The sequence below is a fragment of the Heteronotia binoei genome, chromosome 21 (genome assembly GCF_032191835.1).
Source record: "Heteronotia binoei isolate CCM8104 ecotype False Entrance Well chromosome 21, APGP_CSIRO_Hbin_v1, whole genome shotgun sequence".
Lineage (NCBI taxonomy): Eukaryota > Metazoa > Chordata > Lepidosauria > Squamata > Gekkonidae > Heteronotia > Heteronotia binoei.
The window spans coordinates 162,029,622-162,045,749 of record NC_083243.1 but is presented as its reverse complement, the minus strand read 5'-3'; the positions used below and the strand labels follow the sequence as shown (position 1 = coordinate 162,045,749).

The 16,128-nt window shown below is 43.1% G+C and overlaps 1 protein-coding gene across 1 annotated transcript in view; it reads left to right on the top strand.

Annotated features, from left to right (window-relative positions):
• The window catches only part of LOC132589394 (uncharacterized), a 160,238-nt gene that overhangs the window by 116,564 nt on the left and 27,546 nt on the right, over positions 1-16,128 (top strand). The window contains exons 4-7 of the mRNA XM_060262117.1: positions 7,383-7,456; positions 9,191-9,276; positions 10,719-10,758; positions 11,766-11,846. Coding sequence (XP_060118100.1) covers positions 7,391-7,456; positions 9,191-9,276; positions 10,719-10,758; positions 11,766-11,846 — 273 coding nt within the window. The 5' untranslated portion in view covers positions 7,383-7,390. The remainder of the gene's footprint in view (positions 1-7,382; positions 7,457-9,190; positions 9,277-10,718; positions 10,759-11,765; positions 11,847-16,128) is intronic.

Sequence of the window (16,128 nt, the reverse complement as noted above, 5' to 3'; positions counted from 1 at the left end):
ATTCCTCATTATCAGATGGGTTATAGGTTGTATTTCCTGGCATATAAATCCAGGGGATTGGATCCTCCTTCAGGTGTTACAGCCCATCCTCTCAGAGGGGTGACAACCTCTGCAGCTTACTGGCCTTTTCCTTCCATAGAAGTAGTTTGTAGAGCTGCCACCTAGAAGTCGGTCCACTCCTTTACCAAGCATTACAGGATTGACAAAATCGCCTTAGCTGAGGCTGCTTTTGGAAGAAGGGCCCTGCAGCATGCCTTTTCAGGTTAGAAGCCTGGGGCACACTGCTTTTTTATGTCCCTGAAGTAGAGACTGCTCCACCCCAGACCAGTAGAGAATGGAAGATTTATCTCACTATGAATCTTCCTTCTTGGTGATCCTGGGGTGGGGCAGTCTCTTCTGACCCATGGGCAGAATTCTTTCTTGAGGGCTCTTGAGCCAGAACAGTAACCTGGTAGGAATTGGGGGGGGTGTTTTACTTCCACTTTGGTTCTCTCCTGACTTAGTAGATCTCTCTCAGAATTCTTCACCCTATTTTCTTCATGGTTTGGTTTGTTCTGATTGGACTGTTTTGATGAAGGTCATTGTTTTAATACCTTTTGAAGAGGCAGTTGTACTGCTTCAGGACCAGATGGGGAATCTGGGAGAGAAGCCCCTTCCCTCCAGGAATCACAAACTTCAGCGACCCTGCCTCCCTCCAGGGAGGGGCTTCTACTGTAAGTAGAGGCTGTCCCAGCCCAGTGAGACAAATCTTCCATTCCCTTCAGTCTTGCATGAGCTCCAGGGGACATTTCTGCCACTTTCCCATTCTTGTTGCAGTCTCCTTGCCCAAGAAAACAATATTTAAACGCAGCACAGAGAAATTAGCAATTTTAAAAAAATTAGCCACCCAGTCTTGAAGGCCTATAAAATGAAAAAAATTTAATCAGTATTTTAAATGCTAAAGGAAAGATGCCCTAGCAGAGAATTATGTTGGAGGAGTACCAGTTTGCCTCAGTGGTGTTTAATATTTAATCTGCTACCACCACTACAATACACAGCATTGTAATTGAATTGCCCTTTTATTTACTTACTGATCCATAGACAATAAGCTATTAAAACTGAACATCAAACAAGAAAAAAAGTCACACAGCTTTCTTGCAAAGTAATACTCTTGTGAGTGGGGAGAAGAGCCCCCATATCCTGAACAGTCCCCAATATGTGTAGATTTGGCCCAAGGTGAGAATCACTAGTCAAGCTGCAGATGACTGGGGGATTGCAACACATTTTTTAACATAAGGCTTTTACACCTGTGCTATCAAAGGAGTTCATGGAGAAGTTTGCGATGTGGGTTAGAAGTGGGTGTTCATAAAATAGGCCACCCTGTGTAAAGACATTTCTCTTATATAGAAATACAGGTGTGTGCTCTTGGCATATGACTAGTAACTATGCATATAAATAAAATTTTAATAGACCTATCAATGCAAAATATGGCCTCCTTAAATATGATCTAATATGCCCTTTATCTCTGCCTTCATTAATATTTAAGAGCTGTCCTTCAAATGTTTTACAAGAGTAGAGTTGCCAAACTCCACGTGGGGTCTGCAGTTCTCCTGGAATTATAACTGACAAACAGAGCTCAGTCACCCTGGAGGAAACAGAAGCTTCAGACTGATATTCCATAGATTCTCCTCAAATGTCCCCCTTCATAGGTACCACCCTCAAATCCAGGAATTTCTCAGGTCAGAGTTGGCAGCCCCAATTATACCAATCTCCTGGGAGATTATAATATACTAGGATTAAGGCCTGTTGTAGGAATACAACAGGAATACAACATGCTCTTGAAAGAGGCTGTGTTATGGTATACCGTAGAACACTGGTCCCCAACCTTTTGGCACCAGGGACCAGTTTTGTGGAAGACAATTTTTCCACGGACCCGGGGTGGGGGGGTGGTTCCGGGATGATACAATTGTGCACTTTATTTCTGTTAGTTTAGTGTGGTGGTTAAGTGTGCGGACTCTTATCTGGGAGAACCGCGTTTGATTCCCCACTCCTCTACTTGCAGCTGCTGGAATGGCCTTGAGTTAACCATAGCTCTCACAGAATTGTCCTTGAAAGGGCAGCTTCTGGGGAGAGCTCTCTCAGCCCCACCCACCTCACAGAGTGTCTGTTGTGGGGGAGGAAGGCAAAGGAGATTGTGAGCCACTCTGAGATTCAGAGTGGAGGGCAGGATATAAATCCAATGTCATATTATTATTACTACTACTACTGCAACTACTACTACAACAACATTGTAATAGATAATAAAATAATTATACAACTCACAGCCCGGTTGCTAACAGGCCATGGACTGGAACCGGTCCATGGACTGGGGGTTGGGGACCCCTGCCATAGAGCAAGGGTGACCAAACTGTGACTTGGGAGCCACATGCGACTCTTTCACACATATTGTATGGCTCCTGGAGGTCTAGGAGGAACTTAATGCAGGCTTACTCTCAAGTAAGTGTGCTTAGCATTGGGACCTCAGTCAGTCTTTAAGTACTGACCCATAGGTAGGTGACTATTTCTGGCATGTGTGAAGCAGGGAAGGACAGGGAAATTGGCAGGCCTTGGTATCAAGGCAAAGAGGGGTGCATAATGATGCAAACAGTGGTCAGTGATTTATATGGCACATGTGTATTTCCTTCTCCCACTGGCGCAAAAAAAAAAACCCTCTAACTTTTCCCTATGCTGGTCTTCTGGGGACTATTATTCCCAGTTTTTGTTTTTTTAAAAAGTCTCTTTTTAGCATGTTTGTGTTTGTAAAGTGCATACAAATGTTTTTTTTTTTCTGTGCAAAGAAAGTATTAAGAGTGTTGTTAAAGATGTGTGTATAATATTTGTTCATGCCTTATGGCTCTCGAACTTTGTCATTTATTCTATATGGCTCTTATGTTAAGCAAGTTTGGCCACCCTGCCATAGAGTATGCTCCTGAAGGTGGTCATTTTCTGTAGGGGAACTGATCTGATGTCATCTTTCCATCTCCTTCCCACCCCTGCCCTCTCTACTGAGGAAAAGAACAGTCTTTCTCCACAGTGTGGACCAAAGCAGGAGGGAAGCAACCTCAGAAGGGTACAATGACAGAGTTCACCGTGCAGTGATGCCATTTTCTTTCAGGGGGAGTGATCTCTGCCATCTGGAGAGCAGTTGTAATTCTGAGTGATCTCCAGCCCTAAGGTGGAGATTGTCAACAATGGTTCCCCAGGAGGAAATGGCTGGTTTGGAGGGTGGAGTCTATGACATTGTACCAGTCTGAGGTTCCACCGCTCCTCAAACCCCACCTTCTCCAGGCTCCATCCCTCAGATCTCCAGGAATTTCCCAAACTGGAATTGGCAACCCCAGTCAGGACTAGTCTCAATGAGTTCTCCCTCAAAGGCCAAAATAGGCCTGGAAAGGGCCTTCTCCCCCCACATTTTACTGACAGAACCAAGCTTGAAATACTGTAGTTGCCTAGCAGCAGCCACTAACTACTTTGGAGGATGGAGTCTATGGTGTTATATTCATCTGAGGCCTCTCCCCTCTTCAAACTCTGGCTTCCTTGGACTCCATCACAATCTCCAGGAATTTCACAAACTGGAATTGGCAACCCTATCTCCTTCCCAGCCAACCTCAACCTATCTTTATCTGCCCTTCTTACTTCAGTTTTCCATCTCCCCCCCCCTTTCTTGGAATCCCGGGATCCGGGCCCTTTCCAGGACTGTTTTGGCCTTTGGGGGAAGACTAATAAGAGCCAGGCCTAGCAGCAACCACTGGACAACCTGATACAACTTCCATGATTTACCCAGGCTTGGTTGTTTCCTGCTGTTCAATAGCAGCCACCTCACAAAAGTGTGATGTAGTGATAGAGTGAGTCTCCTCATTCTGCTGGTAGGGTTGCCAATCCCCAGTTAGGAGCAGGGGAGCCTCCAGTTTGGAGGCCTTGCCCTCACTTCAGAGTCATCAGAAAGTGTGGGGAGGGGAGGGAAATGTCTGCTGGGGCACTTCCTTATACTCTATGGAGACCGATTCCCATAGGGTGTAATGGAGAATTGACCCATGGATGTCTGGGGCTTAGGGGGGGGGTGTTTTTGGAGTTAGAGGCACCACATTTTCAGCATAGCATCCAGTGCCTCCCCTCAAAACATCCTCCAAGTTTCAAAAAGATTGAAGAAGATGACTACAACTAGATTTATATTCCATCCTCCACTCAGTGTCTCAGAGCGGCTCACAATCTCTTTTATCTTCCTCCCCCACAACAAACACCATGTGACTCTCACAGCAGCTGCCCTTTCAAGGACAACCTCTGCTAGAGCTATGGCTGACCTAAGGCCATTCCAGCAGGTGCAAGTGGAGGAGTGGGAAATCAAACGCAGTTCTCTCAGATAAGAGTCCACGCACTTAACCACTACACCAAACTGGCTCTTGTAACCAGGGGTCCAGTTCTGTGAGCCCCAAAAGAAGGTGCCCCATCCTTCATTATTTTCAAATGGAGGAAAGGCATTTTAAAGGCATGCGGTCCCTTTAAATGTGATGACCCAAACTCCCTTCAGAGTTCAATCATGTTTGTTGCACCCTTGCTCCTGGCTCCACCCCCAAAGTCCCCAGATATTTCTTGAGTCAGACCTGGCAGACCTAGCTGCTGGGCCAGTCACACTCTCAACCTAACCTACCTCACAGGGTTATTGTGAAGACAGAATGGAGGAGAATAATGTAAGTTGATTTGAGTCTCCATTGTGAACAAATGTGAGGTATAAAAGAAGTAAATAATAAATATCAAGATGTGTGATAGATAAAAGGAAGTAGGGAAAGAGTAGTGCAGATGCAACAGTGCACCATTATCAGTCCTGAAAAGGGAGGAGAGGGGGAGGGAGTCTGTGTGTCCTGAGGCTATTCCCCATCTTTTAAACATGGATAGGTAGTGAGTAACATGTCTCCACTGGGCCAGTTTGTCCACTGACTAGCTCCTAACCATGAAATCTTCAGCTCACACAAGCTAAAAGCAGATTATTCTGCTGAGTTAAAAAAAAAGTTAAACTTGCACCCTTGTATGTAAGACTTAGTTAAGTAGCAGATATTCAAGTTGATGGGTTAGATCTAGAGTAAATCTTCCGTGAATGGAATGGAACTTTCTGGCTCAATCTCCCATTCTAACCCATTAAGCTCTGTAAAATGGTGCTCCTGGAGGATAGAGAATGCTAAGGAATGTCAAGAGGGAGATCTGCAGTAGAAAGGGGGCACTTGTAAAAATTGCCAAATTAGTCTGGATCCAATCCAGTAGTTCCAGAAATATGTACAAGCCTTAGGAAATTAAACCTGTTGTATGAGAGTGATTTGTTTTTAGTCTGTCAATGTGAAGTGGCCAGCTCCTGAGCTGATCACTGGAAGTATCAAAAAAGGACCACTCAACAAGGCCCTTTTGCTAACCAGCTGGGAAGAGGTGGCTGGTGTTGCTGCCTCTACTGTTGTTCGCTGGGTGTTAGACAAGCTGCACATGTGCTGGCAGTACTATTTTGGGCTCATCTCTTCCCACTCAGCAGTGGGGCAGGTCAGAGAGGCACACACCACCTCTCAGACCTGCTTCACTTCACTTTAGGAAGTTAAATACTTTGATCTGGCCTTACCACCCTCATTTATGATAGCTATATGTACTCAAGGAAGCCCCCACCTATACAGAACAATATGACCTTTGGGGGTAAGGTTAGTTTACAAACAAGAAAAGTATTTAATATGCTCCAGGAAGCACAAGATATTGAAGACAGCAGAGAATCTGTAAAAGGAGAAAGAGAGGAGGGATTGCCCAGTTGTCTGAGGTTATATAGAATCCTGGAAGAGAGGAGGGATTTTGGGGTGGCATTTCCAAAATGCTCCTAGCTTGTAAGATTCCTCACCAGCCCCCAGCATGTACATCTTTTACCAGAGGATACAGATTTGGTTATTCTGTGCTATCCTTTGACAACACAGACTGTGATTTCATGTGGATGTGGACACATTTTTAATGGCTGACTGTTTACAGAGAAAATGGTTATATAAAAATTGGAAATGTTCCCTCTAAGCTGCAAAATTTTGTGAGCAAAATTCTACTTTGTGAGCTATTGGTATTACAGTTGTGAGCTACTGGCATTAAAGTTGTGAGCTACTGCATAAATTATTGTGCTCTGGGGCCATTTTTACTGAGCTAAGACAAAAATGTGTGAGCTGGAAGCTAAAAATCTGTGAGCTAGCTCATGCTAACTCAGCTTAGAGGGAACACTGGTAGCAACTATTAACCTGAAGTTGGAGAGCCAGTTTGGTGTAGTGGTTAAGTGTGCAGACTCTTATCTGGAAGAACCGGGTTTGATTCCCCACTCCTCCACTTGCACCTGCTAGCATGGCCTTGGGTCAGCCGTAGCTCTGGCAGAGGTTGTCCTTGAAAGGGCAGCTGCTGCGAGAGCCCTCTCCAGCCCCACCCACCTCACAGGGTGTTTGTTGTGGGGGAGAAAGGTAAAGGAGATTGTGAGCCGCTCTGAGACTCTTCGGAGTGGAGGGCGGGATATAAATCCAATATCTTTTTCTTGAAGTCTGTTCCATGGGGTCTTAGCCAGTGAGTGGCTGAAATGGGGAGCCTCAAGGGTTTCTCAAGGAGCTGGTAATGCTGAAAAGGCTCTTGTCGTTACCCACTTAACTTCAGAAGGCGGAAGCACTGTGATAGAACTTTCCCTAATTATCTTGGAGTGTGCAGGGAGCAGGCATTCCTTCAAGTGTCCGAAGTGTTTATGTTCAAAACAAGCACTATGAATTATTCCCCAAACCTGACTGAAGACCAATATAATCCTTTGAGAACATGTACTAAATGTTCTTTTTGGACAACAGCAATATATAGCATGGCTGCTGAATTCCAGAATTGATGAAATTTCCAAATAGTCTTCAATGGCAGCCTGAACATGTTCAGTCTTGGAGCTGACAGGGTATATATCATGGTGATCAGAGTATTGTTTTCCAGGAGGGAGTGTGGGAACTGATAACTATACGCTAAAATAAGCTCTCCTGTATGCAAGTTTGCTCCTCAAAACTATGTTTTGAAATAATTATACTGAGAAGAAAACTAGATGCTGAGGTGAAAAATCAGTTGAACTTAATTAAAGCATCTGTCTAGTTTTCTCATCCTGAGAAACAAATGGGCTTATTCAAATACATACTCAAATAGTGTTTATATTGTTTATATTATTTGACAAGAACAGCATATAGATGTTCTTTAGATTTCACAGCTTTCACCTCAGTTTGATTCTAGAATAAGGTTTGTGTTTTTTGAATTGTTAACAAAGTCTTTTTCTATTAGCACTTATATTCCTTATGCTTCACATGATGTTATCTTATTAGCACATTGTTGATTTTTCATTTTACCTGCAGTTTCTGACATGAAGAAAGATATAGATGCCTTAATAGCTGAAGAAAGGGCAGAAATCATTGGCAAGTATGAGAAGGTAAGGTTCTTGTTTTGGTAAACTAATGTACTGCCTGGCCCAAGGTTTTCTGTTAACTGTCAGCAGAAAGCAAGAACCTCTTTTAACCAGCCAGTTAGTTGGCTATTCAGATCATACCCTCAGCAAGCAAGGTCAACATCTCACCTCGTAGCAGCTCTTGTGAACATTGCCTGAAACTGTAGCCACATGGCATCTTCCTCATGTAGCAAGCTTAGTATGAGCACTGATTTGCCCCACAGATTGGCTCCCATGGTATGGTCAGTTTCTGTGTAGCCATAAGCCGCTGCCAGGAATGTTTATTGGAGCAGCTGTCAGATGGAGGCAATGATAGGTACTGATGCAGGTTTTCCAGACATAGCTTAAAAGAGAGCCGGTTTGGTGTAGTGGTTAAGTGTGCGGGCTCTTATCTGGGAGAACCGGGTTTGATTCCCCACTCCTCCACGTGCACCTGCTCAGATGGCCTTGGGTCAGCCATAGCTCTGGCAGAGGTTGTCCTTGAAAGGGCAGCTGCTGTGAGAGTCCTCTCCAGCCCCACCCACCTCACAGGGTGTCTGTTGTGGGGGAGGAAGGTAAAGGAGATTGTGAGCCGCTCTGAGACTCTTCGGAGTGGAGGGCAGGATATAAATCCAATATCTGCATCATCATCTTCTTAAAATGACCACTATTCTGGTTTCTCAGTTTTTAAAATTTCTTGAGTCCTCTTTTCTGACAACACAAACTGTCAGATTGGCTCAGAACATACTGTTTATTCCATCAGTGTGTAAGTTGTGTATGGTGGTGGCCTGCAGGTTTTGTATGGTTGCAGCTTATATATGCAAGGTGGTCTATAGATCTGCTGGAGAGGCATCAAAATTGAAGCCAAAGTCAGGGAGCTCTGAAAGCCCTTCTCAGGTTCACTGGGTTTAACTTGGTACTGGAGGAATTTTGGTTCACTATTTTAAATTACATGTAGGAAACTATTAATATATAGGCTTAATAGTGCTAGTTAGGGGGGAAAGAGGTTTCCTGCCCAGCCCACTGTATTTTTTAGAGAAAAGTATGGTACCTAGATGGATACTATCCCTCTCAAAAGATATTATTTTGTTTTGTTTTATATTTGTCTTTTGATGGGCTGTTATTTCTTTATAAGAGAGGAGTAAATGGACCCCAGTCTATGCTTCTTGCTTTGGTTGTGTAACTTCAGTCTTTGCCAGAAAGTAGCCATCCGTTTGTTGGTCCTCAAACATTTTCCAGGGCTAAAAGAATAATGCTAGGGAGGTTATTGGTACTGAGAATTTCATTAGGTCTGCCTGTCTTTGGCAGTTGTTCGTCTTACCTGAAATATGTCATATCTTTAGAAAGTCCCAAGAATAGTATTTTCCCTTTCAATTTGATACTGAGTTAGATTGACAGTGCAGCAACTGAAGAGAAGAGCAGTCTCTTAAGGCATTTTCAGGGCAGGATTTATAAATCTGAGAAAGCTGTACACAACTGCAAAAGGATTCTGCAAAGCACACACCCATAAACATGTGGCAAAATGGGTGCTGCTCCACAGAAATGCATACTGACATCTGCCCTTCACTGTTACCTGTCTTGTCCTTATCATAGCACAGTAACAATTTAAAGCTTGTTTTGCCATAGGAATGGATGTTGCCATCTTAATCTTTTGGGTTATTGCTCAGACTAAAAAACATCAATATGAGAGAATCTTCATTTTGTTGGATGTTTATTGTGCCCTTTCCCTTTTCTTTACAGGGAAGACAGGAAGGGGCTCAGATTGACCCATGGGAAGATGCTGACTTCACTCTGTACAAAGTCACAGACAGATTTGGGTTTTTGCAGTAAGTACATCTATTGCTGAAACAGTTGTACTTTTTTCTTTGTGGTTTTGATCAGCTTGTGTTGTACTTACCATCACCTCAGTCCAGTGCCAGGCAAAGGAATGAAGAGAGCTTTCTGTTGCTCATGAAAGTTCCTTGCATGCTTTGCTAGATAAGGATAACATCACTATGTGTTCAGAAATTAAACCAAGGGTGTCAGGCTCATTCCTTATGAGAGTTGGATCTGATATAAATGGGATCTTGTTGGGCTGGGCCATTGTGTTATTAAATGTAATGCCAGGTGTTAGGGAGAGATCTTTACCCTGTTTTTGCAGCCAAGGCTAGAAAAGCAGGAGGAACCCCTCAGCCATCTTGTGCCTCTTAGACAGTCCAGGAGGCATGGGGTGGGGGGGAGAAGGCAGGAGGATCCCCAGCTATCCTGCACCTCTCAGGCAGTTCAGGAGGCATGGAGTATGGTATATGTGGGATCTTTGTCCTGCTTTCACAACAAAGGCAGGAGGATCCCCAGTCTTCCTGTGCCTCTCCAACAGTCCAGGAGGCATTGTGGGGGGAGGGGGGAGACATCTTTGTCCTTCTTTTGTAGCAAAGGCTGAAGGAACGCCAGCCATCCTGCATCTCTCCAACATTCTGGGAGGCAGATCTTCATACTGGTTTTGCAGCCAAGGCTGCAAAGGCAGGAGGGACCCCGGCCATCCTGTGTATCTCGGAGAGTCTGGGAGGTATGGGGGGTAGATCTGCAGAAGCATAAGGAAAGCCCCACACTTCTCCGACAGTCAGAGAGGTGCATGGAGAGAGATCTTCCTCCCATTTCTGAAGCCATAGCTGCAAAAGCACAAGGAAAGCTCAGCCAAACCATACCTCTCTGACAGTCGGAGAGGCACGGGAGGGTCAGTTGCTTGTGGGATGGATTGGAGTCCTGAGGGGGATTGATCCATCCTGCAAGCAGCCTATTTGACACCCCTGAATTATACTTTATGTCTTCTGTGAGTAAATAAATAAAGGTAGGCATGTGCTATGATCAGAGTTTCTTTAAACTATGAAGCTTTCTTGAAGAACCTCATAATGTTTCAAGACGTTAGAGCTGTGGTGTACACACTTGGGAATATCATAGACTCTGTGTTTTGAGATATGTATTGCGGTAGCCACAAGATAATTTATGCAGTAATTCTTTTTCTGTATAATGCATCTGTCTGTGAATAGTTTCTGAATAAACTGGGAATCAGACAATAATTCTATAGTTTTATTATATGTGAAATAAATAAATCCAATTAAATAAGTTAAACTTGGCAAAGCAGACTGACAAGGTTGTTAACTTTTGCCCAGCTTTCAGGGCAAGACTTCTGACTTCCTTTTCTATAGTGTACATTTTCCTTCTATGCTCTTGTATTATCCATGGCTTGACTGGAATTTTTTTACTGTGTTCTCCCCCCTCCCTCCCCCAGTGAGCATGAACTGCCACTTCGCAGTGCTCTGGAAGAGAAGGTAAGAGCTGGAGCTTTATTTTCTGTGGGTTAGTGCTGGAAAATGGTATTAGTTGCAAATCATGAAAAGGGATTGCAACCTTTAATAGATTAAAAATATTGCTTGCACCTGTTTTCTTAGCTTAGTTATTAAGACAGTGGAGCACTATCAGAAGGAAGCTTTGAATAGATTGTTCCTCTGTATCCTAAAATGTGGCATGAAAACTAGCCATTAAAAAACTATAGGAGGTGCTTGGCTCAAGAGGGTTGGGCAGTTTGGATAAGCGCTATAAATTCTCCAGCTTTTCCTGGGGCAGTTGTCAGGAGAGAAACTGGGCATTGTGGGTAAGTCGGAGGTAGGTGAATGAGCTTCAAAGACACAATGTACTGCAAAAACTTTTTAGTTGAAACCACATATAAATATATATTAAATTAAAATGAACAAAGTTTGGTAAGTCTGCAAACCTAGCTGACAAAGGAAGGCTGAACACGATGCCTTGGATCCAGACTCAAGTTTTCTGCTTGCACAAGGTACTGTTCTCAGAGGTACGGAATATTCCTTGCGTTCCCACACTGCAGCCCACTGATCTCTCCAAAATGCTGCTCTGGGAAACAGGGGATTGTTCAGAACAATAAGAGGAACAACATTGGGGGCATCTAGCAAGAAGAAGAAATTGGTGGAAATGACCGTACCCCTTCTGTCACCAAAAATGTAATCTGTATTCAATACCTTGTCATGAGGTCCAAAGACTGTTATTAAATCATAATTGACATGACTGTGGACCTTATGCACTGCTGTTACTTGTCCGGCTGCTCCAGTTTAAGGCACAGAGGGTAACAGCATACTCTGTAATTTATGCATATCTGTATGGTATTGCCTTATTGATCCTTAGATCAACTGCTGTATTTTAATCTTTTATAATACATTGATTTCCTTGCTATATTGACTAGGGTATCCACTTTTTCCTCTCTTTGCAATACATAAATTGGGGAGAAATCCCTGCAATTTAAACATCTAATATTTTCCAGCAAAAACTTCAGGAGATTGAACGAGTGGACAAATGGCTAAAGATGTTGAGAAAATGGGGGAAATACAGAAACAGTGAGAAGGTGAGGAAGAGAACCAGGGCTCATTTTAATGGTGTTCTAGTTCACTTGGTTTTGGCCTTTATTGTGGCATAAATGGAGTATACTTAAGAAGATTTATGTGTTCATTCTTTTAAGCAGTGGTCTGGAAATCAGTGAATAGGCTGTTACGTTAATAATTCCACAAGCTGCATTTCTGTTCTGACCAGTCTCAGCTGTATGTGTGTGAATGACTTTCTAGAAGGTTGTATTAACTGCAGATATCTGATCTCAAGGATGCTTTATCCTCAGCTGATAGGTCTTATATGGCCTTACAAACACAAGCATTTTTCTACAGTTGCTAAATTTTAAAAAAATCATTAGAATATTTGTGATTGCTTAATGTACAAATCCATGGTTATACATGTTGGATAATAATTTTCTAGCAGGAATTAGGATAGCAGATTTAGTTTACCTTTTGTTAATTCTTTGTCTCTACAAGCTGGGAAATGAAGGAGTGGAGGATATCAGAGCACTTTTTTAAAAAGCCCAGGGTTGTTACTCCAGCAGTTGAGCTGCCACCAACGAGAAGATTCTCTCTCCCTTCTTTATGCAATTATCCTGGCTGTCTCATACACCAGATGTTTGTGAGGGTGTGTGGGAAGCTTTTAATGTTTCTGTTCTCTACCCCCACCCCCAATCAGCTCTCCTGTTCAGTTCTAAAGGAACTTGTTAGTGTAACCCAATGGTCAGTATATACCCCCAAATTATGACTAAAATAAATCTTTAAATATAAATGTAAATCCTAGAAAGCACAGAAAATTGGGAACAATTATTAGGCAGGCTTCTGAAAAAAGAAAAGAAAAGTATCTCGCTAACTAATCCTATCTTTACAAAGAGTTTAGACATTCCACTCCTGAGAATGAGTCAATATGGAATAACTTGCCACAGCCTGACAGAACCTTTCAGTGTCTTGACACAAGTCTAAATGCCGTTCTTGGCATTCAGCCTTAATCCAGGCTGTTTTATAGATTTTCCTACAGCATAGGAATTTTTTTTCTTTTAAATCCAATGAGAATTTAGGGGTTCAGGCTCAAAGTTTCCCTCCAAACCTTCCTTTGACTAATTACCTTAAAAGTTTAGATAATAGTTTGGTATAGTGGTTAAGAGAAGCAGACTCTAATCTGAAGAACTTGATTCCCCACTCCTCCACATGCAGCCAGCTGGGTGACCTTTAGTCAGTCATAACTTGCTCAGAGCAGTTCTTCTCAATAGCAGGTTCTCTCAGAGCTTTCTCAGCCCTACCTACCTCACACAGCCACATAGCCAGGATTCCTGATGTCAGGGGGCATGCACAAAAGTCGGGGGCACTTAGCGGCCCCTCCCTCCACAGGAGGCCTAGCTGCTCCTGCTGCCCCTCCCACACGTTTTAAGGAGTCCTCCTTCCCTTGCCATTGTTGCCTCCTCTCGAGGGACCACAAAGGTGAAAGCTAAGAGGGTGAGGGCCTGCCCTCTCCCTTCTGAGTAATTTAAATTTCCAGGGAGGGCACCCAGGAGCAGCTGCTGCCCTTTCCATGCTATTGAAAGGCCCACCAATCAGCTGATCAGTGGAGCCTTTAAATTGCGCTGGAGGCTGGCAGCTGCTCGTGCTGTCCCTCCTGCACAATTTGAATCACGGGGAAGGGATAGGAGGAGGAGGTTGGGAGACCGGAAAGTAAAGTTCACGGGGCTGGGAAGGAACCACCACAATGCTCAAGTGGCAGTGGCTGCAGCACCGCCGAATGGTCAGGGACCCTGAGTTAGATCCCCCCTGGCCAGAAGTCAGGGGCAGGCCCTCCACAGGCCTCTTCTCCCCATGGGTATGGGTCTGACCTCACAGGGTGTCTGTTGTGGGGAGAGGAAGGGAAGGAGATTGTAAGCCACTCTGAGACACCATGTGAAACGCAGGTGTGACGGAATCAAAGGGTTAATGGAGAAGCTGAGGACTCAGAGAGCCCTGAGTCATGTGACCCGAAGGTGGGGTCCAGGGGTGCTCAGAACTCTCAAGTCCTGAGTGACAGCTAACGGCTCAGAGGTTAACTGTCAGAGGAAGGAAAAAAACGGTCAGAAAGAGAGTTGGACTCAGAGAGTGTGTGAGAGAGGCTTGGTGTGAAGTGAAGCTCTATATACACTCTGTGAAATCAGCCAGGAGGCTGAGCGTGAGGCATATCTCTAGGTCACGAGTGCCCTCTAAGGAAGAGGAGGGTGACAGAGAGTGTCTAAGTGGAAGACCTTAGTGGTCACAGACATATGATACACTGCTCCTAGGAGTTTATAAGGTGGCTGAGGGAGAGCCGTGGGTCTGAGGGAGTCAGGAGAGCTGGGGCTTGTCAAACCAGACGACTCAAGGGACCAGGCACTCAAAGCCCAAGAGGCCAGCCTGATTAAAGTTTAGGAGAGTGGATTAATAGATTAGAGTGGATTAAAAATAACTGTGTACCCTGAAATACCTCAGCATTGCTGGAGGGTCTAGCCGACATACTGTATAGGAAATTTATTCCTACAAGATACAAACTAGCCTCTGTATATACATCCCATCCCCCAGTTAAAGCCTATTTTGTAAATAAAGAACTATAGTTTCCTGTTACGTTCTCTGGTGCCTGTGTGATTGGGAAAGACTTCAAATCTGCAGTGGTCCCCTGCTCATATAGCATATCAGACCCCCGAAGAGACTAACGTTTATTTAGCTGCCCTCGCTGAGGCAGAAGGCGATCGGCTGGCGTTGCCATAGCAGAGGGTGTGATAGCAGGGTATAAATCCATCTCATGATGATAATGGTGGTGCTGGTGGTGTCAAGGAAGAAAATTAGTAATGAACCATTACAGTGCTTGACATCTTGGACAAATGACAAATTAAAACTGGGATTTAGTTTCCTTTGGTTAGTTCACAGATCAAATTTTACTTTCCTCTTCCCTTCCTGGAGTGTAATCTTAGGATTTAATTGCCCTATCCCAATAAATAAGCCTGTGTTATTCTAAGGGTACAATTGTCCTTTCTTTTTTTTATATACAGTTGGTTTTTTTTATTATTCTATTTAGTCTGTTACAACAAATATTTGTAGCTATATACATTTCAATTTCTCCCTCCCTCCCTTTTAGTTTTTTCACCCCAGCCATGGGCACAAAGGCTTAATCTTCCACTGAATGTCTTTTCTTCCTTCTTTCAATATCCAATCTAGGTAGGTCTTCCATCTGGTCTTAATTTCATTAGATTTCCCTTCCCATGTTGTCTCTTTGTTGATTGACGCCACGATGTCTGACTGTATAAATTCAAACAAATAGTTGTGCCAGATTTCTACTGTCCATTTACGTTTGTCTTTCCAACCCAAAGCTATAACCGCCTTTCCCGCCAGTATCATAGCCTTAACTAAATTTTGAATACTCCTATCCATTATCAGGCCTCCTATTGTACTTAACAACATTAGATTAAAATCTATAATTAGTGTTATATTGCATATTTTTCTAATAATTTCGATAATTTTCTTCCAAAAGGTCTTTTCTTCCGAACATTCCCACCACATGTGTGCATACCAACCTTTAGAGAGTTTACAGCGCCAGCATAACGGGCTTAACCCTGGAATCATGTTAGCTAGCTGTGCTGGTGTCTTATACCATTTTGTAAGGAATTTATATTCAAGTTCTTTAAATTTGGTTACTTTGATTTCTTCTATTCCTTTTGTAATTTTATCCGCCATCCTCTCTGATATCTGACCTTCATAGCTCCATCTCCTTTGTAAGTATTCTGTTATTTTATCCTTATTTATTATCATCTTTCTATATATTTTCCCTACCAAACCTTTTTCTGCTTTGCCATTTCTTTGTATATTACGTCCATTGGTGCATCTATCCAGAGTTCTTCATTTTCGCTAATCGTTTTTACTGCCTTATATAGCCTAGCTATTTTTAACCAATATTGTTTACCTATCTCTTCTGTTACTTCCTGTAAGGGTGTAAGATTTCCACTTCTAAATATATCCCCCACTCCGTGATAACCTTTAAGATTTAACATTTCCCACCAATTAATTTCTTGCACTTCCTTGTTAACAGTTTTGAGGGGTGCCTATCTAGAAACTTTTCCTAACCAATAGAGTTGCCATTTCTTCCAAACGTCTAATGAGGCTCTTCTAGGGCCTATTGTTAATTTTAAGTCTTTATTTGTAACTTTAGAAAAAATGCCTAATCTACCTATAGTATTATTAGTTTCATTCTCAAAGTTAACCCATTTCTGAGTCTTTTCCTTGCCTATTTCTAATAATGGTTTTAGTTGAAAAGCTTCATAATAATTGTTT